Source organism: Lepidochelys kempii, chromosome 3 (assembly GCF_965140265.1).
Source record: "Lepidochelys kempii isolate rLepKem1 chromosome 3, rLepKem1.hap2, whole genome shotgun sequence".
In the NCBI taxonomy this organism is placed as follows: Eukaryota; Metazoa; Chordata; order Testudines; family Cheloniidae; genus Lepidochelys; species Lepidochelys kempii.
Window position 1 is genome coordinate 11,732,448 of NC_133258.1, and position 27,274 is coordinate 11,759,721.

The 27,274-nt window shown below is 44.2% G+C and overlaps 1 protein-coding gene across 27 annotated transcripts in view; it reads left to right on the plus strand.

The window, feature by feature from the left end:
- The window catches only part of PKHD1 (PKHD1 ciliary IPT domain containing fibrocystin/polyductin), a 467,199-nt gene that overhangs the window by 76,705 nt on the left and 363,220 nt on the right, over positions 1-27,274 (plus strand). For all 27 annotated transcript variants that reach the window (XR_012157892.1, XR_012157891.1, XR_012157890.1 and 24 more), the window contains 6 exons: positions 764-959; positions 1,455-1,522; positions 3,838-5,463; positions 7,219-7,362; positions 19,997-20,210; positions 25,291-25,441. Coding sequence is in view for 20 of the 27 variants with exons in the window: in XM_073335719.1 (XP_073191820.1) it covers positions 764-959; positions 1,455-1,522; positions 3,838-5,463; positions 7,219-7,362; positions 19,997-20,210; positions 25,291-25,441 (2,399 nt within the window). In the remaining 7 variants the exon portion in view is untranslated. The remainder of the gene's footprint in view (positions 1-763; positions 960-1,454; positions 1,523-3,837; positions 5,464-7,218; positions 7,363-19,996; positions 20,211-25,290; positions 25,442-27,274) is intronic.

A 27,274-nucleotide genomic window follows, 5' to 3' on the forward strand; every position in this document is an offset into this window, starting at 1 on the left:
CTCTTTTTGCTGTTGACTCCATCTGGCAGAAGAGTTACATTTACATATAGAATTGGAAAGTACCTGCTTCAAACTCTGCTCAGAGGGGCCGGTGGCTGAGAGAAGCTTAGTTCAGTTCCTACTGCCTCATTAAAGGGAGTGGCTTCTCTTTAGAATGAAGGTTATAAAAGCCCCCAGATTGAATCCTAGCTGTGGTAATGCACTGGAGAGGCATCTGCAGAGACAGAAAGATCAGTGCCTGACTAGGAAGTCTGTGTTTATTAGTTAAGTGGGCTGGGCTACCCATCAGTAGACACAATGACTATCTGAATCAGACTTGCTTTATCTAAGGGAGCTGGATAGCACAGAAGAATGTTAATGGAATATTAAACTTTTCAATTTTACATAACTCAACCAACCTCCACACCCCAACCCCAGCAAGACTATTGGCTAAGTGGCCTTTGTGATGTAGGTTTGGTGGTCACAGTCCAGTTGCTAGTGCAGTGGGAAGGTGTCAACATCTCGAAAAACTGCCACCCCAGTTGGCAACTTGACTAGAGAGGCAAAGGGATGGATGGGGGCCCATGGAGTCTAACGTTCACTTTTCTAGAAGAGGCCCTCTAGCCCAGGGTTGATGCGAATGGGCAGGACAGTGTGCCAAAGAAACTTGCATTGCCACAGCTTGTGTTGTGAAGAGACTTCTCTTGCTCTGACACTTGCCGATGCACTAGATTCACGGTATCAACAAACAATTCGACTGCTTCATGTGTTCTCCTTTCCACAGGGCACCAGTCACTCCAGATTAGAATATCATCATTTGCAAATTGTACGGGCCTGGATGTACAGGTCAAAATTGAGGACACAGTAGCACAGATCCAAGCACGAACAGCCTATGGCGTCGATGTAGAACTGCCTGCTCTGGCAGATGGATGGTACAACCTTTCTGTCATCATCAATGGCATTGCAATTGGCTCACATGGGTGAGTGAATGTGCCTGTTCCCTCAAGGATGTGAACTTCATTAGCTAAATTCTACTTGGGATTTTAGGGTTAACGGAAAAGCAAAGATAACATGGGCTCGGTAAGAGAGCCCGCTTGCTAAGAAAGAGCTCCGCTGTATGTTTTATAAATTATTAGCAATTACTACGATCCTGATTCAGGAGTGAATCCCTGTTCTTTAGTCCCACTGCAGTCAGTAGCACTATGCACTGCTTCAGTAGTATTCGTAATACCTGTCCCTCCGTGTTGCTCTGTAGGGACCCTGACCAATTAGTTACATGCCTGGGCTCCAAGGGGAGAGAGTCTTTGTGGACTGGAATGATAATGACTTGTAAGAGGGCACCTGGGAGGTGGCATGGAACCAAGCAGGAGACGTAGGGAGGCTATTCGGGGATCTGGCCAGGAAAGGCAAGGGGAGAAAAGCATGTGGGACAAAAAGGAAAAGTATAGGACTGATCCTGTGTTTATGTTTTGCAGAGTTGATCCATTCATCCAGTACACCACCGAGATCCTCAGCATAGAGCCCTGCTGTGGCTCCATTCTGGGTAAATACAGCGCTTAATTTGCAATGGAAGAGGTGCTGGGGCTCAAGCAAATTTTTTTTTTTTACTTTCATAATTTATGCGGCAAGCCCAGAGGTGCTGGAATTATGAACTGCCGAGCTTGGAGGTGCCGGGATTTAGCCCTGGCACAAATTAAGCACTGGGTAAATAGCATCACCACTTCTGGGGGCCATCAAGGGATCAAGGACTCCTCTCCCCTCTGTGACTGGGAAGGACGTCCAATTTCACATCTGTTCAGATGACGGCATTTGTAAATGTGTGAACCCTTATTATGTGGACTTGTATTGACAGGCAGCAGCTGCCTGCCAGGAACTCTCTGGGTGTGTGTGAGTGTACTGAGCAGACCACCTGTGGATTGTCTGTCTAATATTGGAACAAGTTGGCCATAGGGTTGATGACAAGATCCCCTGTCCTTTGAATTTGTTTCTCCTCATGAATGAACCAAATTAACAAAAACCACTCACACTTGAATAACTGGTGCTGGCTTTTTCAGTCCGGAGATCCCAGGGTGTAACATTAAATGTGCATACGTCTTTGAAGTACACGAGGAGTCCCACTAGGACTAAAGCTGACCATAAATCTTTGCAGGGTCATGGAGTGTCTCTATTGCTTTGCTGTGTAGCAGATATGGAGGCAATGAACATTTTAAGTTGTAGACAATTAAGTTGTAGATTTTGCTCTGTCTCACACCAGTGTAAATCAGCAGTATCTCCACTGAACTCAGTGGAGCTCCTCCAGTGTAAATCTGGAGTTAGGAAAAAGAGAATCTGGCCCTAGTGGGTGAGAGGGGATGCACAGTCTTGTGCTTGAAGTGCAGGACTGGGAGCTAGAAACTCATGGATTCTATGGATTGCGTTAGCCAAATCACTTAACTCCTCTGCTGGCCATAATCATAGAGGGGCTCTGTGTTGATTCATTATTTACAGTGTCAAATATTATTCAGCTTTGAGAGCTGATGCCAACTTAGATATAGCAAAGCCCATCAAACTGGAAGGTTTAATCATTAAAAACGTGGATTGTAGAATAATTATCTTTTTAGAAGTAAATTCAAGGTTTAAGAAAAACTTGATTGGTTACGAATGATGTTCAGCTCCAGCTGCATGCCAGGCACGTTACTGATGAATGTGGAGACCGGGATGCTACCCCACAGAGTGTACTATCTTGGGATCGGGATGCCTCAGAACTAGTGTTGAGCGAGAAAGCTGGCCAAGTCATACTAGTTCCACTTTGTTGTTTTTTGAGAGGACCGGGGTTTAGTGACTTGACGAAAAGATGTATTAAAACTTTCTAGAAAGTCGCATAGGATAGCCAGTGAATAGTCTATAGTCCAGGGCCACCTTCTTTAATTTGGAGGAATATCCCACACAGTAACTACAGGCTGCAGCATGGGATGCACCACTTTGAAGTCAGTGGAGGCTGATTGGCTCAGGATGGAGTATGGCAAGCTGGGATATGGAGTTTCATATGGTGCATCTTTGTATTAAAGAGGACAGTAGTGGCAATCTGCTCAGTTTTATGCCATTAACATGTGGCCTCTTGATGTCATGGCAGGTTACCAATACAGCCTTGAATTGGGCAAGATTTGGGCACACCTTGCTATTGGGTCCTCCAAAAACTGTCATGTTAATGGAGCTATCAACAAATTATATAGCTCCTAGGGAGAGCTCTCTTGCTGAAGCACTTGCCAAAGATCTTTGCTGTGTTTAGGCTTGGAATAAAGGAATTTAGGCCTGTGTTATAGCAGCTGAAAGTCTGAGCTCACCCCACTGATTTGCTTAATCCTCTTCCTAGCAGACAAAGGGTTAGCTTTGGTGATGTCTGCACTGCAGTCTGATATTTTTCCACCACTACATGGTCTTGCATCACAACCTCATGTGCAAGTTAGTTCATGCCACTCTGCACAAGGAGGAGGGGCAAGCCCATACTCCAGGGATGTATAGCTGGAATGCAGCTGCCAGGCAAACAGTGATCACAGGGTAAAGTGCCCAGTTTTGAAGAATCCTGTGCTTGGCAAACCTGTCCTTAGAACGCAGGAATTAGAATTTTTCAAACTCTTGCTGCTCTCCCCATGTTAAATTGTTAAATGTTACACACTGGGATGCAGTGGTGCGGGAGGGCTCAATGTAGGAAGCAGTGTCATATAAACTGTGGCAATCAGGTGCCAATGAACTTCGTTTTAAGGGCAGAAGAGGCTGAGACAATGCAGCTGTAGAAATCTAAATGGAGTTTCGCCATATTAGAATTCACTCTGAGCTGATTCCATGGTGCTAACCATTTGATTTGATCTGTACCCCTAGGCGGAACAATCCTCACAATCTCTGGAAAAGGCTTTAGCCAAAACCCTTCCCAGGTTTTAGTCTTTATAGGCACGCGAGCATGTGATGTTACCCGCTTGGTGGAAGAGACAATATGGTGCCAGAGCCCACCGGCTGCTGATTTCTCCAATATAGAGTCCCAGGACATCTCAGCACTAGTGGGGGTGTTCATTGGTAACAGATCCTCTCCACTCCTTCCCTCCTGGAGCTTCCCAAAGAGGAATATCACCTTTACTTACCAGATGGCTTTGACTCCGGTAGTTACCTCTGTGGAAGTAGAAATGAAGAATGACAGCCTGTGGCTGGGCATAGAAGGAATAAATATAACTGGTTCAGTGGCTAAGCTGGGAGACTCTGAATGTGAGCTGGAGTTTCAATGCGCCAATGAATCCATAACCCTTTCTCAATGCTCCTTCCTACTGAGCACTCTGGAACCTGGGATCCATCCCATCAGAGTCCTTCAGAAGCAGCTGGGCTATGCCAACGTGACAGCTGCACTGCCGAACTTTACATTAGTCCCAAAGGTAAAGGCCATAATTCCATCACAAGGCTCAGCTTGTGGTGGGCTGTTGCTCACTATATCCGGTCTTGCTCTAAAATCCAGGAGGAATTCAGTTCATGTGAGCCTGACGGGTAACTATACTTGTGAAATCCACAGTGTGGATTACAATAGGATCAGCTGTGCTCTTCTTCCAAGGGAACCTCCTCTGGGTGACTGGTGGTTGCCTGATGCATCTCAAGTCCTTAATGTCACAGTGACTGTAAATGGAATCCACAGCGTCTGCCTCGCAGACTGTGCACTCCACCTTCTGAAAGAGTGGACCCCTAGAGTAGATGCTGTGGTCTGGGAGATCAATGGGACATTGTCATCTCTGCTGATCAGAGGCCAGAGATTAGCTTTGGCAATTGATGAACTTGTGATACAAGTGGACAACTGTGCCTCTTGTAACATAACTTTCTGGAATGAGACCACCATAAAATGCCAGACAGGCAGCCTTTCCCCAGGTGAGCACAGCCTTTCTGTGTCCAACAGAAGAAGAGGGCATGCTTGCTTCAGCAGGGATTCCCATATCTTCACCGTCATTCCTTGTGTGCTCAAATTTTACCCACAAAATTTCAGTACCAATGGTGGGGGCCTTCTTTCCATACAAGGGGCAGCACTGAAAGGAAGGAACAGCACTTCCATTCTTGTTGGGAACCGACCCTGCCTCATTACAGATGTCAGCTATGTGGTTCTCCGGTGCTCTGTTCCTCTGGGCAATGGAATCCATACTTTAGCTCTAGAAATAGATGGCATCTCCTACCACCTTGGTGAAATAAGTTACAGTGAAGAGTTCACCCCCATTTTCCTTTTCCTTCGGCCTCCGGTGGGTCTCCTTTTAACAATGACCGTGTCACGGATGACAGGGGTGGAAAGAATGCACGTTTCCATTGGTAACTCCCCCTGCACCAACATCACTGGCAATCACACCACTTTGCAGTGCTCGGCTCCCAGGCTTCCTGCTGGAGAATACCGGGTCTTTGGCGGCGACTTCCTCCGAGGCTCGGCTTCATCAAACTTGACATTCACCTCTCAGCTTACTGTCACATCCACATGCAACAACTGGGGTAAGTGCATGAGTGGCTCTGGATGACTGTCTCTGGGTAATAGCAGTGACAGAGATGTCACAGTTTGTATTTGGAGTTTGTAAGAAAGGAAATCACTAGTGACCCCTCCCCCTTCGACAAACGCACCAAAATCTAGAGTATCGGGGGAGTGAATGTGGCCTGATTTGTTTCTTCCACAGACTATGAGCAAGTGTCCTGGCTGGGGGTCTGTCAGCTGCTCACATGCTAAATTCTCTTGATTTTCAGGAATTGATAATATGAATTCCCACAGTATTCTTGCCAGCAAGTTAAAGTATGGGCTGGATGAATGGACTATAAGGTGGATAGAAAGCTGGCTAGATCATCTGGCTCAACGGGTAGTGATCAATGACTCCATGTCTAGTTAGCAGCTGGTATCAAGCGGAGTGCCCCAAGGGTTGGTCCTGGGGCCAGTTTTGTTCAATATCTTCATTAATGATCTGGAGGATGGCGTGGACTGCACCCTCAGAAAGTTTGTAGATGACACTAAACTGGGAGGAGAGGTAGATACCCTGGAGGCTAGGGGTAGGATACAGAGGGCCCTAGACAAATTAGAGGATTGGGCCAAAAGAAATCTGATGAGGTTCAACAAGGACAAGTGCAGAGTCCTGCACTTAGGAAGGAAGAATCCCATGCACCGCTACAGACTAGGGACCGAGTGGCTAGGCAGCAGTTCTGAGGAAAAGGACCTAGGGGTGACAGTGGACGAGAAGCTGGATATGAGTCAGCAGTGTGCCCTTGTTGTCAAGAAGGCCAATGGCATTTTGGGATGTATAAGTAGGGGCATAGCGAGCAGATCGAGGGACGTGATCGTCCCCCTCTATTCGACATTGGTGAGGCCTCATCTGGAGTACTGTGTCCAGTTTTGGGCCCCACACTTCAAGAAGGATGTGGATAAATTGGAGAGAGTCCAGCGAAGGGCAACAAAAATTATTAGGGGGCTGGAGCACATGAGTTATGAGGAGAGGCTGAGGGAGCTGGGATTGTTTAGCCTGCAGAAGAGAAGAATGAGGGGGGATTTGGTAGCTGCTTTCAACTACCTGAAAGGGGGTTCCAGAGAGGATGGCTCTAGACTGTTCTCAATGGTAGCAGATGACAGAACAAGGAGTAATGGTCTCAAGTTGCAGTGGGGGAGGTTTAGATTGGATATTAGGAAAAACTTTTTCACTAAGAGGGTGGTGAAACACTGGAATGCGTTACCTAGGGAGGTGGTAGAATCTCCTTCCTTAGAGGTTTTTAAGGTCAGGCTTGACAAAGCCCTGGCTGGGATGATTTAACTGGGAATTGGCCCTGCTTCGAGCAGGGGGTTGGACTAGATGACCTTCTGGGGTCCCTTCCAACCCTGATATTCTATGATTCATGGTCTGGAGCATAGGGCTATGGACCTGCCTACTCCCAGCTCCCTTTGGGGGTGTATTTCATCCCCCAGGGTACATGGAGGAACCAGCAGTCCTTAAATTTTGTCTCTGAGTGGGGTGTTAAAGGTAGTGCAGCATCGCAATCACCCCTCACCCTCTGTAGAGCCGTGCAAGATGCAGTGGCCAGAGATGATCGGGCTCCAAGTATTAGTTGTGGATAACTGAGGCACATCTGTGATGGCCTTTCCCTTACCCATAATGCAGAGTGTAAAGGCAGATTTTGAAGCCCTTGTAAATTGAGGCTGCAGTTCCAAGCTGGTCTCGTTAATGGCCAGTCATGAAGCTCTGTTTTCAATCCCTTTCTCTATTCTCTTCCTAGGTGGCCTGGGTGGAGGGGCAATGTGCATGCACGGCACTGGGTTTGCCCCAGGAAACACCTCCGTGACCATCTGTGGCGCTCCCTGTGAAATGCGAGGTGACACCACGACAACCTATGTGAGCTGCCTTGCCCCACGCTTGGACGGTCAGTTACCATGTTGGGCTCGATAATGAACCCGCCTAAAATCTATCCCCGACCTCAAACAAATGTCCTGGATTCCCATTGCAAAAAATCCCAGCGTGAATTAGGAGAGGCAGGGGCACCTCTGATGGCTCAAAAAGTGCCATGGAGAAGGGAGAGGAGCCAACATGGCAGTGGCCACCGCATCCTGACCCTCCTCCAAAATCCCACTGATGTCCATGGGAGTCTTTCTATTGATGTCAGTGGGCTTGGGTCAGGCCCTCTCTGGAAACACCACATGCTCCCAGCTTTGTGTGTGTGGGAGATGTGATAAGAGATGGTATGTGGCTGGATGACAGCCTGTCTCTGCAGCATCATTCCCCTGGGAACAAGCCAGCAGAAGCACCTGCACCTTCCTTTTCTCTGTGGCAGGAGGTAGGGAACGGGGTGGGAGGAGACTATGGCATGCAGGGTATTATTACTGGCACTGCAGTAGCTTCTACAGGCCAGGGCCCCATTGTGCTAGGCAGTCTACAAACATATGACAAAGAGATGGTCCTGCCCCGAGCGGCTTACAATGTAAGTACCCCCAAACTACTCTAAGGGTAGCCCAAAGAGTAGGTTGGAGGGGCTAAGTGAGTACCATGAGATCTGTATGTAACATGGACAGACCCCGATCGTTGGTGGGCAGGTTCGAACCTGGGACCTCTGGAGCTAAATGCCACATGGCTCTTAGCTAAGGCTGTAGCAGACTACATAATCTCTAAGTGCTCTCTGTGCTACGAGAGGGGACAGAGCACCACACCCAGGATGTGTGTGGGTTACATACTTTTCCTAGCTGAGGAAGTGTGTCCGAAGCTTCAGAGACTTTCTAGTTGATATCTTGGGCAAGCCCTGACTTGTAACACTGACAGACCCTGGTCATCGGGGCGTGAGATTGAACCTGGGACCTCTGGAGCTAAATGAATGAGCCTCTACTGCATGAGCTAAAAGGCACATGGCCCTTAGCTAAGGCCGTAGCAGACTCATTAATCTCTAAGTGGTCTAGGAGCCACTAGAGGGGATAGAACACCACACTCAGGAGGTGTGTGGGTTACATGTAATATTTCTTTAAATTCTACAGACCTTCCTGAGGTCAAAAGTCCATGGCCTCTGCTCCTCCATGGATCTGTAAATCCCTCCCACCCTATGGGGTGATGCTATGAGAATATCTGTGACTACCAACCTGTGGAATTCCCACTTGTCCCACTTTGCCTCATCCTCTGGGTTTCTCTATAAGCAATCTCAAAATACAAACCAAACCAAAACTGTGTGTGTTTGAATGTGGGTGGGATGAACCTGAGATACTGTAAATAATCACTTATTTAAACAGGATTTGGGAACAGTCATAGGAACTGTCCTTTAAGCTCTGTCCTGGGAACTGGAATATCTCATGTTAAAAGACTCAGTGCTTGAATGAGGGAAGGGGGAGACTGGTTATTTAAGAAAAAGAAATAGTCTCAATCATTTTATTGTATTTTATTCTGTGAAAACATGGAGAATGGTGTTTCTAAATTTATTGTGCTTTGGACCATGGCTGAGGTGGAGAGAATATGCTTGTCCAGACAATACTTCAAATGGGCACTAGATGTCAGCAAGTGACTGTATCAAAGAGTTTCTTCATCATTTAGTTTGGGGAATTGAGTTGGGTAGGTTGCACTTCCCACTAAACAGACAAATAAGACCTTTCCTTGTTTATTGCTTGGCTCTTCCTGAATGACGATATTTATTTCATATCCTACCCAATATGTTGTTGAGAAGGCTAACTTCTCTCTTTCTCTCTCTCTCACCTACCCTCTACCAGTGATGATCTGTTACACTTAGAAAAATATTTGTTTTTTCTGGTCAAGAAACAAACTAAAAAACAAACTCACGCTAGTTTAGGGGCAAGTAGATATTTGCAATGCTGGTATAGGCACATAAACATAAATATATAAATGTTTGTAGACACAAACTCAAATGCGTTCATCTCTCGCAAACATACCACAAATGGTAAAATAGCTTGATATTCATATTTTCATTAGAATTCTATTTGCAGGTTATATTTTTAGATAATAATTGGCCTGCCAAAGATCTTTTTAATCTAGCCTCACATCTGCCGTTTACTTTGTGCTGTTCTCTGGGAGTTTTACATCTGTGATGTGCTGGCTGGCCTCTACCAGCTAGACCAGTGAGCTGTTGACATGCAGAGTTCCCTTTTGCTAGCCTCATTCGCTCAGCAGAGAGGTTCCTAACCACTGCAGTGGTACAGAGAGACAAGCTGTGTACAGAGGCCTAGGGGACATGATTTTGGGGCCTTTGCTACACTTCAGTACAGAGGCACGTGCATGCAGATTAGAAGCATGTTTGATGTTTCCTGGCTGTGCTCTGTGCCTGGGACTGGGGAAGTGGATGTATTCCTCTGTTACATCACATCCTGCTGCAGAAATACCTCCCCTTCATGTATTTTTATGTAGACTGCACAAACACAAAAAAGTGCCTTTGAATGATTCCACCAACTGCAAATATTTTTTTTTAAGTCATGGCATGTGAGTTTCATTTTATTTTTAATATTTTTCTTGCTGCTTATAGACTCATAGATATTAAGGTCAGAAGGGACCATTATGATCATCTAGTCTGACCTCCTGCACAATGCAGGCCACCGAATCTCACCCACCCACTCCTGCAATAAACCTCTCACCTATGACTGAGCTATTGAAGTTCTCAAATCTTATCTATCTAAGGTACTTATTTGTGAGAGATCATGGGTCTTGAATGTGGGTTGATGGGTCCCCAGGCAGTCCTCGGACTGCTGGTACCAGCAGGGAATGTGGACTGGTGGGTCCCAGCACACCAGAAGCATGGACCACAAAGCTCCTAATTGGAGGAGAGGCCCGGCCTCTCTGATTGGCTCGGTCTCGCTCTTTAAGCCAGAAGGAGGCACAGGAAGTTCTTGGAGCAACTAGGTGAATCTCTAGCTGAGTGCTACATGAGACCTTGCCCTCTCACCTGATTCTTGATCTTTGCCTGGTTCCTGCCTTCCTGCCTTGTTACAGATCCCTGCTTCTGTGCCCCCACCCCCACCCCCCGGCTACTGTCTCCAGTTCCAACCTTTGGCCTGGCTCCGTCTCTGGCTCTGACTCCTGATCTGGTGACTACATCTGACCACCACTGCTCTGACCACTGGGACTGACCCCCTACATCCCAGTGCATGGCAATTTGCTTGGACAACCAACCTCTCTGAGCAGGTCTGGCTCTTTATGCCAAGGAGTGCTGGCTCTGCATGAGCCATTAAGCCCCTCCAGATGGATAACCAAGCCATGCAGCACAGATTTCGCAGCTGATTGTCAAGAATCGGGCACTGCAGGAGTAAGTTTATCATGCTAGCAGACACGTTTGTGCAGCCTACAGTTGAAAATGAACTGTCTGAGAAGCCAGTAGGCTGGAGAAGCTGAGTTTAATTAACCCCATGTCAGAGTGAGATCTTATATAGCAGATGATCTGGACACCACAAAGCCTAAAACATGGTGGCAGGGGTAATCAAGTCCTAGACAGTGGGGAGGCCCTTCAGAGCAGCACTGCAGAGGGCAGAATACTTCTGTGAGTACACAGTTTGCTTTATAAGACACAGCTGATAACAGAAAAATGGAGGGTCTGAAGACTCTGGGGACATTAAACCTGCAAGCAAAGAATTTCACTCAGGTGTGGAAGAGCTGGAAAGAGGAATTTAACCTCACTGGAAGATGATGAAGATGCTGTGAAAATAAAACTGTTTCGTTACCTGATTGGAGAAAAAAGGAAAGAGGTCAGTGAGACTCTGCGTGGAAATTTCCTGAGCTCCGCACACCTAAAAAGCAATAACGGGCTGTTTTGGTACTCTCTCTAACCCCAGGAAGAATGAAATGGTGGAAAAGTATCATTTCTTGACTTGGGATCAAGCAGCTGGAGAAGATATAGATAGATAAAGCACTGATTTAAAAGTGCTAGCAGCCAGATGCAGTTTTGGAAATATTAAAGCTTCATTGAGAAGAGACTGGATAGTGTGACCAGATATGAGACTCACAAGTATGAGAGCGGTTGCTGAGGGAAGCTGACTTGACTTTGCGGGAAAGTTTTGTCCACACAATACATCAGAAAGGGAAATCAAAACCAGATGCAACATCAGTAGATGACAATGCTACAGACACGTGCCAATACTGTGGGAGAAAACATGAAAGACAGAAAGAAAAGTGTCTAGCTTGTGGGGAAAAAATGCCATCTCTCTGAAAAATTTAATCATTTTGCAGCCAAGTGGGTTTCTTTCCCAAAGAGAAGAAAAACAAATTCAAGGTACACACAGTAACTAAAGAGAGCAACAGAGTATGAGGACATTGTATGAGTGACCAAACAGATGGTAAACACAGTGCAAGAAGACCCTCGTAAGCACCAGAAACAGTTGTATGCAGCCAGGTTATTTGGGAGGAAAGTGATACAATTTCAATTAGATTGATTGGGATAATGTTACAACTCGTGCCACAGTCTGGTGAACTCAGACATATGGTTGGAAGAGACCAACCAGCTGTTAACAATGTACAACCAGATCACATTAAAACCCATTGGGGAAATGTAAAATTAAATTAGGAAATCCAAAGAAAAAAAATACAGACTGGACTTTGTGGTCACAGGTGATGAGACAGCAGTATTGCTACTGGGCAGCAAGACTGTCTAAGCCAGGAACTGGATAAAAGTACAGTTCCAGAACATAATAAAAGTGGATAGCAAGATGACTAAGATACCTTGGATGATATTACCTTGGAGTAGGAGATGATACAGAGGGTGTATCAAGATACGTTTCAGGGAGATGGACAGTTAGATAGTGTTTATAAAACATAGATTGACACCAGTGTGAAGCCAGTTAAATTGCCAAAAAAGGGAAAGTACCCATTGCATTACTACAGCCACTGAAAGACAAACTGTAGAGCTTACAGAACTGTGGAATTATTCATCCTGTAGAGAAGAGCACAAACTGGAAAAGCAGTCTTGTGGTGGTAAGAAAGCCATCTGAAAAGCTGAGAATATGCATAGACCCAAAGACTTTAACCAAAGCTTTGAAATGGAGCCATTCCCCCCTGCCTACAATTGAGGACATATTAACAGATCTGTCTAAAGCGAGACTTCTTACAGAATGCGATATGAAACATGGATTCTGGCACATTAAACTGGATGAAAAATCCAGTTACTTGACAACTTGTGCAACTCCACTTGGGAGATACTGATGATTAAGGATGCCAATGGGAATCAGTTCGGCATCAGAGGTATTCCAGAGCAGTCTGACCCAAGTATTGGAGGGCTTGATGGGAACCTGGACAATAGCAGTTGTGTTGATAGTGAGAGAGGATGATGATCCAGAACAAGCTCAATAAGATCAGGACTACACATTGCTACATTTTTTTTTTACAGAGATGCAGAGAAAACAATATTAAATTGAACTTGGACAGTCTCAAATTGAGAGTAACTGAGGTGTCATACATTGAACATTTGTTGGCCTCCAAAGGCCTGAAAGTAGACCCAGAGAAAATAAGGGCAATTAGAGAAATGCCAAGACCCAGTGATGTTAAAGGAGTCCAAAAACTCCTGGGAATGGTCAGCTATTTGGGAAAGCTTTTCAACCATCTGTCGAGATTTGTGAGATCCTGAGACAGCTGATACATTGAGACACCTCATAGGAGTGGACGGGTCAAAAAGATTATTGTCAAGTAAGTAAGTAAAAGATAATTGGGAAGGTTCCCATTTTGAAATATTACAACACAGATGAACCCCTGATGCTACAGTATGACACATCCAAGTCGGGCCCAGGAGATACCATGCTGCAAGGGGGACAATCTGTTCTATTTGCAGCAGTGCATTGTCCATGACAGAGAAGGGCTCTGCTCATATTGGAAAAGTTGTTAACAATACTCTTTGGAATGGAAAAAATTCACCAATACATTTATGATCACACTGTGGAGATACAATCTGACCATAAACCTCTCAAAAGTGTTTGGAGAAAGCCATTGCTCAATGCACCAAAGCACTTACAGTGGTTGATGATGTGACTGCAGTACTGCACAGACAGAGACTTGGTGTTGGTGGACCCCTTGAGCTGTGCATATCTGGCAGAGCCCTAGAAGGAGGAATCCATAGAGGCTGAGGTGGAGACAATAAATATAGTACAGTACTTACATATCTTGCACAAAAGGTTGAGAGAGGTACAGAGCAAGAAAGAATGCTTCAGACATTGAAACTCATGATCCTTCAAGGATGGCCAGCAACAAAAGACCAAGCACCTAAAGAGATAACTCATCTCTTATCTGCAAGAATGTTATGTGCACAGAATGGCACTATGTTTTGGGGGAGAAAGAGCAGTTAATCTCATTCCTAAAAGCTGCTGGAATATGTACCAAGTTCATTCATCGGATCTGGGAATTCATGGTTGCTTAAGGCGAGCCAGAGAGACTATATGTTTCAGAGTAACAGCCGTGTTAGTCTGTATTCGCAAAAAGAAAAGGAGGACTTGTGGCACCTTAGAGACTAACCAATTTATTAGAGCATAAGCTTTCGTGAGCTACAGCTCACTTCCTCAGATGCATATCGTGGAAACTGCAGCAGGCTTTATATATACACAGAGAATATGAAACAATACCTATTCCCACCCCACTGTCCTGCTGGTAATAGCTTATCTAAAGTGATTTCCAGCACAAATCCAGGTTTTCTCACCCTCCACCCCCCCACACAAATTCACTCTCCTGCTGGTGATAGCCCATCCAAAGTGACAACTCTTTACACAATGTGCATGACAATCAAGCTGGGCTATTTCCTGCACAAATCCAGGTTCTCACATCCCCCCCACCCCCATACACACACAAACTCACTCTCCTGCTGGTAATAGCTCATCCAAACTGACCACTCTTCAAGTTAAAATCCAAGTTAAACCAGAACATCTGGGGGGGGGGGTAGGAAAAAACAAGAGGAAACAGGCTACCTTGCATAATGACTTAGCCACTCCAAGTCTCTATTTAAGCCTAAATTAATAGTATCCAATTTGCAAATGAATTCCAATTCAGCAGTTTCTCGCTGGAGTCTGGATTTGAAGTTTTTTTGTTTTAAGATAGCGAGCTTCATGTCTGTGATCGCGTGACCAGAGAGATTGAAGTGTTCTCCGACTGGTTTATGAATGTTATAATTCTTGACATCTGATTTGTGTCCATTTATTCTTTTACGTAGAGACTGTCCAGTTTGACCAATGTACATGGCAGAGGGGCATTGCTGGCACATGATGGCATATATCACATTGGTGGATGTGCAGGTGAACGAGCCTCTGATAGTGTGGCTGATGTTATTAGGCCCTGTGATGGTGTCCCCTGAATAGATATGTGGGCACAGTTGGCAACGGGCTTTGTTGCAAGGATAAGTTCCTGGGTTAGTGGTTCTGTTGTGTGGTATGTGGTCGTTGGTGAGTATTTGCTTCAGGTTGCGGGGCTGTCTGTAGGCAAGGACTGGCCTGTCTCCCAAGATTTGTGAGAGTGTTGGGTCATCCTTTAGGAGACTATATGCTGGCCAAGAATGAATGAGCAATTATGAACGTTCATGAAAAAGTATGATGTACGGAGATCTTGGGAAGACCATCAACTGAAAGAAACTCTGTGGCAACATGAAATTCTAGAAGACCCTGGGCAAAGGTGGGAGTGGATTTGTTTACCTTTGAAGACAAAGGATACACAATAATTGTAGACTATTTTTCCAGTTTCTAGGATATAGGCTTTTTACCAGACATGGGATCCAGAATAGTCATATGGAGGATAAAAGCACACTTTGCATGGTGTGGGAAACTGGAAATTGTGTGTTCCGATAATGGATCACAGTTTGTTTCAGGAGAATTCTGGAAGTTCAATAAGGATTGGGATTTTGATCACATAACATCTTCAGCAGGGTCTCCTCGAAGCAATAGCCAAGTGGAATCAGCCATAAAAACTGCTACGAAACTGGAAAAAAGCAAAAGCTGCAGAGGCTAACCCATACTTAATACGACTAGATCACAGGAATTACTCCCTCCAAAAGGCCTACATTCTAATCTGGCCCAAAGACTGATGAGCCAGAGAATGAAGATACTGTTGCCAAGAAGCAGAAGGTTGTTAGAGCCAGGGTATGCAGGTGCTTCACATGGTGAACTACAGAAAAACCAACAGAAAAGACAAATGTGTTACTACAACAGATCTGCAAGAGGTCTGCCAGATCTGGAGCCGGGTGACAAAGTACATATACAACCATTAACAAAACAGACTAAGCTGTGACACAAAGCTACAGTGGTGCAACTAGGAAACCAACAATCATATCGTGTACAAATGGACAATGAATAGATAGTGACGCAAAACTAGGAAAATAAAACAAACCTCTAAGGACAGTCTGAACAACACACATCTTAGGGTTCTACAGCAGGAGGATCCCAAGCTAGAGCTGTTAGAAGCGGGCAATGTTGGGGCATACCAGAGGAAAGACAGGAGGAAGAGGGTGTTTTGATGGAGACTCCAGCAACACCAAACATAGAGACTGTGATTGACCAGACTGGAGGAAAACAGCACCAGGGAGGCACTATTGAACCATATTGTACTAGAGGAGAGTGTATTGTTAAAATACCTGCTTATCTGAGGGATTTTGTGTGATGGACTTCCAAATTGTACATGATATAGCTAGACAAATGGTTAAGGTGGTGAACACAATAACTGCAAGTATGACCAGCATCTGAAAGGAATACATTAGATTACCTTATCAGTTATTCCTGGGGCGTTTGACAATTTTCTTTAAAAGAGAAGGGACGTAACAATATGAAAGTGCTCGCAGACACTCTCATGCAGAATAGTGTTTCCTGAGGGGAATTGCTTGAAAGTGACACCTCCTGGGTAACTGTCTGACAGGCCATGAGGCTGAAGAAGCCATATTGTAAGCAGCCACAATAAAACTAGTTTGTAAATTAACCCTGTGTTGGAGTGATATCTTGTAGGGCAGATGATCAAAACACAACAAAGCATAAAACAGCATAGCTGGTTGCTGAGAATCCGGGACTGCAGGAGCAAGTCCATCAGCTCTGTGCAGAGAACAATGTGCTTCGGGCCCAATCAGCCACAACACCCCCTGAGCCAGGACCTGTCATTGCCTTCCTAGAATGCTTCAATGGGGATTGTTGAAAATTTTGAGGTTTCAGGAACCAGTGCTAGCTCTTGTTCTTGCTTCACCCTCAAACACGCTCGTCTGTCCAGAGCAGGGGTCGGCAACCTCCGGCAGGCAGCCCATCAGGGTAATTCACTGGCAGGCCATGAGACATTTTGTTTATGTTGACCATCTGCAGGCACGGTCCCCTGCAGCTCCCAGTGGCCATGGTTCACCGTTCCCCTCAAAGAAGGGGATCAGGCTGGTCTGACGTGATCTACCTTTTGTAAAACTATGTTGTATTTTATCCCAATTACCGTTCACCTTTATGTCCTTAACTACTTTCTCTTTCAAAGTTTGTTCCAAGACCTTGCATATAACAGGCCTGTAGTTTCCTGGATCACTTTCCCCCCCTTTCTTAAAAGGAAGAACTATATTAACAATTCTCCAGTCATAGGTACAACCCCTCAGTTTACAGATTCATTTAAAAAACCCTTGCTATTGGGCTTGCAATTTCATGTGCCAGTTTCTTTGATAATCTTGGATGGAGATTATCCGGAGCCCTGATTTAGTCCTATTAAGCTTGTGTTTGAGTTTGACTTCGACTTCCACCTCACATATGGTAATTTCTGCCTCCATATCCTTGTTGCCATTAGCCATCCTGCCACTACTCATAAGCAACTAAAAACGGAGGTAAAGTATTTGTTTAGATGTTGGGACATGCCTACATTATGTTTATTCTCCACTCCATCCTCAGTGCTTAGTGGTCCCACTTCTTTTTTTCCTTGTTTTCTTCTTATTTATATGGCTATAGAACCTTTTACTGTTGGTTTTAATTCCCTTTGCAAGGTCCAACTTAGCTTGGCTTTTGGCAGTTCTGACTTTATCCCTACTGTACGCTTTGTGACCTCCAAGAGGGAACTCTCCTTGCTGATCCCTCCCATCTTCCATTCCTTGTAAGGTTTCTGCTTTCTCTTACTCACCTGTTTGAGGTGCTTGCTCATCCAGCTTGGTCTGCAACCCTTCCTTACGATTTTTCCCCCACACTACCCATCGTCTCTCAAACAGTATCAAGACATTGATTACTCTCATCTCCACTTCATTACTCTGCCAATGACCATCACCCATTAGTACATTTTTAAACAAGCATCTTTGTGCTTTCTACCATGCTGCCTTTCACCTGTGGGAAGATTTCTGTGTAAAGTCTGCAAAGCCACCTCACTGTTCTTCCTAAAATCCTTCCTGAAAACTCTCCTCTGCCATGACGTCTGAAAAAACGTCAACAATGGTTATGCAGCTGGTGTGCTTTGACCACTGCTCCTTATGCTGATCAGTATTTTCTCATTGCTACCTTATGCTCTGTCTTCATAGAATCATAGAAGCTTAAGGCTGGAAGAGACCTCAGGAGGTCATCTAGTCCAACCGCCTGCTCAAAGCAGGACCAACCCCAACTAAATCATCCCAGCCAGGGCTTTGTCAAGCTGGGCCTTAAAAACCTCTAAGGATGGAGATTACACCACCTCCCTAGGTAACCCATTCCAGTGCTTCACCACCCTCCTAGTGAAATAGTTTTTCCTAATATCCAACCTAGACCTGCCCCACTGCAACTTGAGACCATTACTCCTTGTTCTGTCATCTGCCACCACTGAGAACAGCCTAGCTACATCCTCTTTGGAACCCCCCTTCAGCTAGTAAATCATATGCCCCAGCCCCCTAATAATTTTCGTTGCCCTCCGCTGGACACTCCAATTTGTCCATATTCTTTCTGTAGTGTGAGGCCCCCAAAACTGGACTCAACACTCCAGATGTGGCCTCACCAGTGCCGAATAGAGGGGACTAATCACTTCCCTCAATCTGCTGGCAATGCTTTTATCTACCTGTTGTCTCTTGTTTTATGCCTGGGTTGTGATAAACTCTGAGGCAGGGATTGCTTAGTTTATATGTGTTTGAACTGGTCCTAGAACAATGGTATCCTGCCTAGAGCTGGGCAGAAAATGCTTTTCCTGTCTCATGAATGTTTTTCAGATTTTAGAAATTTTTCTCATCCCAACTCTGGATTAAAAAGTCAAAATTTCAAAAACATTTGCGAATTTACAATCTGAATTTTCTGGGGGGTCAATCAAGTGTTTGTGTTTTGATATTTCAAAATGGTCCACTTTCAACCATTTTTAATTAAAATAATTATTTGTAGTACAATTAGCTTACATTTTGTACTGAAAAGTCCTTTTGAACAATTTTTTTGTTTTGAAAACACCAGAAGGGGACAACTTGGAAATTTTTTTTTCAACATGTTTTTCAACTCAAGAAATTTGTCAAAACTGGCCCTTTCACGTGAAAATTTTCACTTTCAACAAATCGGCATTTTTAACAACAAAAAAGTTTCATTCAAAAATTCCCAACCAGCTCTGGTCCTGATCCCTGATGAGGATTTCTTAGGGCCATAGAAATACATACAACAATCACTGGCACAAGACCATCATTCCTTTAAGCTATTCATTGTTTGATGAGCGCTAGCCAGGTGAAGATCCTCCCAGAGCTATATGAAACCCTCAGGGTTTCGAATGAATTTTGTTCTCTGGTTTCTATTCCTGTAGGCCCATAAACCTTTTTCCACCTGACTTTCAGCTCACAAAACCCATCCTTTAAAAAACAAACCAACCAACCTCTTAAAGCAAATTAATAAACCTCCCAAACCCATTGAGTTAAAGTCATGTAAAGCCTCAAGTTTCAAACAGATTCCAAGCAAAAGCTCCAAATCCACTGCAAATCCATTCCTTTGAAAAGCCTGCAAAGCTTTGTTGATGCTTTCACTGAACCAGGGCTGAGCTTCAAATCTGCAATGAACTTTATCACCAGCCAACATTTCCTGGTGAAAGGTTCACAGTCAGTTTGTGCTTTCCATCCCAACAGCTTTCCCCAATGTGAACCTAGGTCTCCAAATGGTGAAAGGCTAATTGCATTAGCCCACTCAGACCCCCAGTGTGTTGAGCACAACGCTCTCTTCATGAAGTGCAGATCCAGCCACGGGAACAATAGTGTCGAGATTGTTCAGCTGAAAGGGAACAATCAAGGATCTGAGCACATACTGTACTGCTGTGCTGAAGCAAGCGAACAATGGCCCATCTCCTACAGGCAGCAGTTGCGCCTGTTCCCTTAGCTAATCACTGGCTTGCTTTTGTCTCCCACAAGGGGTCACTTTATTCTAAAGAGCATCTGGATAGATACTGCACAAAGGATCATAATTATCCACATAGATAAGAGATCAAACCCAACGTGCAGAGTAATAAATAGATCATATTGATCATGAGGATGGAGGGTTGTGGTTCCCAAAGGGTTAGGTTGGGAAAATAATCATGACCCTTCTGCCATGGAAGGCAACAGCAAAACTCCCATTGACTTCAGTGGCAGCATATGGTTCTAACTTGCATCAGTGCCAATGCTTATGTGGGTGAGTGTTTTTTTCCTTCTGTCTTTTCAGCGTCCTTGGCTGTTCTCTGTGGCCTGACCCATCCTTCAGAAGATTGCAGAGGAGCTGGGGCCGCATACATTCAGTGCGATGTCCATATCACAGCAGGAGCGTACAGCCTAACAGGAGCCAGGCCTTACATATACCTGTGTGACGATGACTCTCGGCTGGAGAACAAGACAAAAGTCAACTCATCCCAGCCGCTTTTTGCTGGCCTCTTTTTCAGGTTAGCCCTGACTCTATCCCACAGCAGTGCGGGCCTGATGCTGCTCAGTGTCTCCCAGAAGACACTTAGTGTTTGTTTGCAGAGTTGGGCTATGGAGAAAGTGGATTTCTATTTCCTAGGTTGGTGTGTTCCACTGGGTTGTGAAATCCATTCAGCGTGCATATCAAAGCATCTGCCCCCCACATCTTTTAAAGCATTCAAGAGACCTCAGAAAATCCATCTAGTAAACAGCCTGCTTTGTTCCTCTTTAGATTTTAATATTTATCTTCTGATCCAAAGCAACATCTGGCGAATGCCAAGGGGGAAAAGATTAGTCATTATGAAAACCAGAAGGGATTTTTTCCCCCCTTCACCTCTCCAAAGAGATTCATGGGTAAAAAGTCACAGAGGATCTGGCAGGCTGTATGCTGTTTACTCAACAAGGGTGCACAGACAGTTACTGTAGCTTTAGACTTTGGAAACCATGGGCCAAATTTGCGGGTGTAAATTGGAACTACTCCATTGACGTTAATGGAACTATGCCAGTTTACACCTGCAAATAATTTAGTCCTATAAGGTTGTGGTGGGGGTTGGGAGTGGTGGACAGAAAAGAATAAGAGTGAAACTTTCCCATTTGTTTTTTTTTTAAGTCCTCCTTCCTAACCAAATAGATAAACAGAACATAACCAGGTTATTGGCCCAAGATTTTCTGTAAAGTATGGGCCAAACTCTCAGCTGATGTAAATTGGCATCACTCCACTGATTTCAGAGGCTCTATGCTGATTTACACCAGCTGAAGATCTGGCCCCATGTTCTCCTGTTGCGAGATACAAGTTAATCAATGGGAGTTACTTAAACCCTGTGGTGAGAGCAGCAGGCATTACAGTATGTATTTAACAAGGAGGACAAGACTGCCATTGTGCAAATGTTTTTCCAAAACCCGAAAACCACATGAAACTAGCCTGGTTTGAGGTTTCTGGGCTTTGAGTCTCCTCTTGCTCACATCAGTATAAATCAGAGTAACTTCCCTGGAGTCAGTTGATTTACATTTGTATAAAGTCAGTGCGGTCAGAAGAGAATCAGATTTCTTGGGGCAGATCCTGGAGCTATTACTCATTTACACCAGCTGAGGATCAGTGCCATTGTTTTTATTATTTCTGATTTACATAGCACGAGATTATTCTAGACGCTTAACAGACAAAAATAAATACATAGGGTCCTGATTCTTCTCTCCCTTATAGCTGGTCTGCACCTGGGTAATTCCATCAATGTGAATGCTCCAATGGCTCTATGCCTGGTTTACAGTGACATCAGAGAAGAATCAAGCCTACCATCCCTACTTTAGTGGGTTTGCCCACACAAGGCACTGGAGAATCAGGTCCTTAGTCAGGGCTTCAGTGTTTGGCTCATAGAATACAGAAAGGGAGAAAAGACCTTTGAGGTCATCCAGTCTCTCTCCCTGCCAACTCATATAGTTCTTTTATGGCATGCTTTGTCTAGTCTAGTTATAAATGTCCCAAAAGGTGGGGCTACCTTTATTTCCATCTCCATCGACCCAGCAGTGTCTATGTCACCGCTGAAGTCAGCTTAACTGCATCGCACAGAGGGTGAATTTTTTCACAGCCTGGAGTGATTTAGTTAAGCCAGCCTAACTTTGTAGTGTAGACCAAGCCTTCGTTTCATCCCATTGCTGCAAGTTCACATCCCTGTTTACTATGCTAAATAGTTCCTCTCTCCATTTGGTGCTTATATAACACTGACAATCCCAGTCGTCCGTGGGCAGGATCAAACCTGGGGCCTCTGGAGCTAAATGCATGAGCTGTTAGCTAAGGCTGTAGAGCTGACTCAATCTCTCTCTTTAAGTGGTCTTGGTGCCACCTGATGGGACAGAACACCACACCCAGAAGGTGTGTGGGTTACATACTTCCTGTAGTTGAGGAAGCATGTACTGAGCTTCAGAGACTTCCCAGTTGAAATCCTGGATGAGCCTCCACTTGTAATGCTGACAGACTCCAGTTGTTGTTGGGTGGGATTGAACCTGGGGCCTCTGGAGCTAAATATATGAGCCTCTACTTGATGAGCTAAAAGCCAGCTGGCTATTAGCTGAGGCTGCAGAACAGACTCAATCTCTCTCTCCAAGTGGTCTCAGTGCCACTAAATGGGACAGAAAACCACACCCAGGAGATGTGTGGGTTACACTTACACTCTTCCAATATTATAGATTTGTTATTCGAGCTGGTTGAGTGTTTCCTGACAAAACTTGGCTTGTTGGAAAATGCTAATTTGTGGAACCCGAAATTATGTGTGGGAAAGGGTCTGTTATGGAGAATCTCCCAATTCCAAAATTGCAATTTGTTGAAATGACCCATTTCAACATTTTCAAAACAAGAGTTTCATTTTCCTGTTCAAAATGACTTTGTCTCTCAACTTTAATTTATACTTTAAAAAAAGGTTATAAATAAAAAGGTCACAATTTGAAAGAAAAGCTTCTGAAATTAATGAACCAAAAATTTTGATTGACCTTATCTGTTCTCTCCCCCCCCCCAATTATCTGTTTGTGAAAGTGTTCAGTATTTTGACTTTTTATCCAGATTCAGGATGAGAAAAATATTCAAAATTGTGAAAATGTTTGTGGGACTTGATAGCCATTTCCTCTCCAGCTCTAATTGTTGTCTTCCTCTAGTGATTGATTCTTTTCAAACCCCAGTTTCACACTGGCTTCAATGAACTTACTCCTGACTTACACTAGTGTAACCATGAGGACTGTCCGACCTATGTGTGTTTTAACTCTTAGTGCCAAATCCAGCTTTCATTGACCAGAATGCAAGTTTTGCAATTGATGTCAGTGGGATCAAGATGTGACCCTTAACTTTCAGTTTGTCCCTCCAGCTCTGATTATTTTTGTTGCACTTCTTTAAGCTCTCCACTTCGTTAATCATTGTCCAGCAGTGAGGTGCTCAGAAATGAAGTAACTGTTACCGTTGTGGTTAACCCAGGACTATACAGAGTGTGTCCATTACCCATAAATTAATTCCCAATGTAAAATCAGATTAAACTCCCATTCATGTCTCTTGCGAGAGCCCCATTGACTTCCATGCAAGCTGGATCAAGACCTTACTTTGTTTATAGCATTGGATATAGACATCTCCCCATAAAAATATTGGCAATTTAAAGGATACAGTTTTTCCTTGCAGCAGAAATTATGATGCAGTCTTGAAAGATACCCCCAGCCCACTGGATTACTGTACAGGACAAGAATAGCTCTCAAACTGTTGCTATCAAAAAGCTAATGCTGTTCCTTAAGACTGACTTTGTGTTGTTGATGTGGTGGAGGGAAAGATTTATTTATTTAAATAAATACAAAATCATTGTTAAAATGGCTCCGATAACAAAAACGGTTGGAGGTAACATGCTCTGTATTTAATATACCACCTATTGTGCTAAAAATGGCAATAAAACAAACATCCCCCAAACCCCTGCCATAGCTGATGTCTCCTTGCACTATGGCATGGTTTGAAAACTGCAGATTCATCAATTGGTTGGGATCAGGGTACTCCCAAGCCAGTGAAGGGCCAGATTTTCAGATGGGTTGATTTCACTTGGAGTAAGCCACTAACCCACTTTGGCACTTTTGTCAATCTGGCCCTAGGTGCATCGTAGAACAATGTAGTAGCTCATCTCTTTTTAGCCCCCCATCCTGTAAGTTACATCAGCTTAAACCCTTACCTGTTATTTCTGAATTAGATACGAGAAAAGAGTTTGGTTGTCTCCATCCAAATTCCCAGGGAGTAGATACCCACATCGCAAAAACCACTGCCAAATAGACTGAATTGACTTAGCAGGCTTGATTTGCCATTTTTTTGTACCTTGTGTCACCATTTATAGCTGTGTACAATCGGTTATGATATGACCAATTCAGAGTGGTAAGCATTTTTGAGCGGGTGTAAATGACTGCACAAGGTGAAAGGGGGTGGAGAATCAGGCCCAGAGACTGAGTTGTCTTCTCTGGAATAGGTACGGTACCTGAAATAGGCTGCCTTTGAGTTGAGGTTGATTAGTGCTGCTGCCTGTATTGGGATGGGTTTGTGGATAAATTGGGGACTTCATTTTTCTGAAATCAGATCTAAATTCACGCACAAATCCACAAACACTGTCACTGAATTTTTTGGGAGAGAAGGCTGGGAAAGTGGGGAGAGTTGTGGAAAGGAATGCAAATTACAGCCAGACATGAAAATGGGACGTCTGCTTCCTGGGCCGCATCCAGAGCTCAGTTAAGTGAACTGGGAGGCTTTCCATTGACTTCAAGGGACTTTGGGTCAGACACTCACAGCTCCCCATAGTAAAAGCTACCAAAGTGAGCAGCTGTCAGCAGCAAGACCCAGTAAGAACACGCTTTACCTATTACCTTTGCTGCTCCTTCTTCTCTCTGTGTGACAGAAGCCTTTGGAGCAAGTGTCTTCGTATAACTGACACATATATCGAATCTGCTTAGTCTGGGCTGTTAAGTAAGTTTAATTAATTTACTAAGTTAATGTTCCAGTGCTAGCAACAAAGCATCATTGCAATCAGCTGGGGAGCAGGAATTGGAACCCTAAATGAGCTCATTTTTTCACAGTTGGAATTAGGGACCAGTTAGCCAGTTGTGTGGTTTTCCAATTTCTCCGCTTGCCCTAAGGGAGTAGCAAGTTATTCATTCCCCATTGCTAAGTGTGAATAAGAAAGGGGGGTGGGGGAATTCAGACAAACCCTACTCGGTGTATGCTTCCATCTTTGATTCTCTCAGTCCTTGTCTGCACTTACCTCCTTCCCTTGGTCCTGGAAGAGCATTTGCTAGCATTTATAACTGTTTTGTGAAGCTGAAAGGCATCACTGAGAGATCTTTACTGCATGTATTGTCATCAGGAGGGTTTGCAGATAAAGGGTGGGGGGAAACAAATAAACAATAAAAGAATGGAAACAAAATTACAGAAATTTGCAAAGTTTGACAAATGGTGGGCAGGAGTTGCCACAAGCTAATGGCTTGCAATGATTAATAAGAGTAAAAATAATTGCATTTCATTAAGATTGATGACACCCCATTTAACCTCCCTTCTCGTTTCAGCCCTAAAGTGGAAAGAGATGAAGTTCTCATCTATAATAGCTCCTGTAACATTACCATGGAAACTGAGGCAGAGATGGAGTGTGAGGGAGCTAATCAGCCAATTACCGCCAAGATTACTGAGATATGGAAAAACTGGGGCCAGAACACTCAGGTATAATCAAATCTTTTTTACAGACTGATTCAAACAGCTTAAAATTAAATTTGTAATATTGTGTACATTTAAAGGGGGGAAAAACAATTTAGGCTGAGCAGTGGCAATATATAATATTAAATGCTCTCCAACTTTGAATAGCAGTTCTAATGCACAGCAGATGAATTAATGGTTAACTATGGTTAATCACATATTGATCAAATATAAATGAGGGCTGCCTTGTTTCCTTTAACTTCCTTTATAGCTTGTCTTTTTTTTTTTTAAGACTCTCTTTCTATGTATAAATGCCAGTTCTGTTCCTAATGTAGTTTTCCCCTTATCTACGTCCCTTTGTCAATGATCCCAGCTCAGGAGACGAGTTCTAAGTTTCCTTTAGAGCCTGAACACTAAGCAGTGGTTCGGCCCAAATAATCTCTTTTGCTGCATTTGTTTGTACCCGTTTACTATTTGAAAGATGGGTCGGTGTGTATGAGAGAGAGAGAGAGAGAGAGAGAGAGAGGGAGGGAGAGTGTCCTAATCAGGGAACAAAATTTATCCCTTCTGCCCTTTTTAAAAACTCTCTCAATTTTAATTTTGCAAACCTGTGAGGCACTTTCTTGATCTCCCTTCAAAATCTCAAGGGTGTGAAGTGGTAGAGAACACTATAGATGAAACAAATTCATCATAGCTGCTGAAGTGCAGGTGGAGAGTGGAGAGTTTGGTAAATGTAAAATGTCTCCTCACCCTCACCCTGAATGTTATTTGCTCGTAATTTCCCAAACAGACTGTATGGGGGTGTCAGGCTGTGTTCAAAGCTGCTGTTCTCATGATGGTGGGAATGGCAGAGCTGTGTAAGCATGTTTGCAACACATTGATCTGATTCACTTTGCATGTGCGCTGGTGTAATACAGGAGTAAGTCTTTTGGAGTCGGTTGAGTTATAGCCATGTAAAAACTGGTGTGAGAGGAGGCAGACCCCTCAATCCACTCAGCAACATCAGCTGTGCCTTTTATGCTTCATAAATCCTCAGATAAACAGAGTATCATGTAATCTACTGAGCATGGATGAGACCTAGAAAACAGAGGTCCTGTTTGCTCTGAGCTGATATTAAAGATTTTTGTGGTAACTTTTAACCCTGGCGTCCTTGGCTGAGATTTCCACCTCCCTATCATTATGCATTGTGCCATCCTCCACCCCAGAAGGAGCTGCACTGCCATGGCCTACTGATTCCTGTATGTATATAGAACCAAATTCTGAAGTCCTTATTGGGTCAAAATTCTCTGAATTTGGCCTGTTTGTAATGCTCTTTTGGATGAAGGGTGCAAGGGTTATTACTACAGCTGAATCTCTTAAAGTGATATTGTTACTTTTCACTCCCTTAAAACATTTTAATTTTGTTATTGCTCATTGTTTTAAGACTCAGTCGAGGCCCATAGTGTTGGCCTCTAGAAGGCTACATAAAACCTTTCTGTCCCTATTGATGATGTCCACTTTCATGTTGGCAACCATGTTTCCCTGGGCATCTAGCCCTTTGCGAGGGCCAGGATGACTCCCCCTTTTTGTCGTTCTGTTTACTTCCTCGGCTGTTAATCAGCCTGACTAATCATAATATCAGTAGCTTGCACAGCTAAGGGAAACCATTTTAGGTCAGCACTGCTGTGGGGCCAGCAGGGTGACCTCTTCAAACCAATGGTTGTCCACGTGGCTGCTACTCTTTTTATTTGTTTTTTTTTTCCCCTCCCCTAAATGAAATGCAGAACTCATTCCCAAGTGTATCATAAAGCACAGGCTACGGTGTATGTGAGCTACTGGGGGCTACTGGATGGCATCACACCTGCTCCATGATGCACTCAA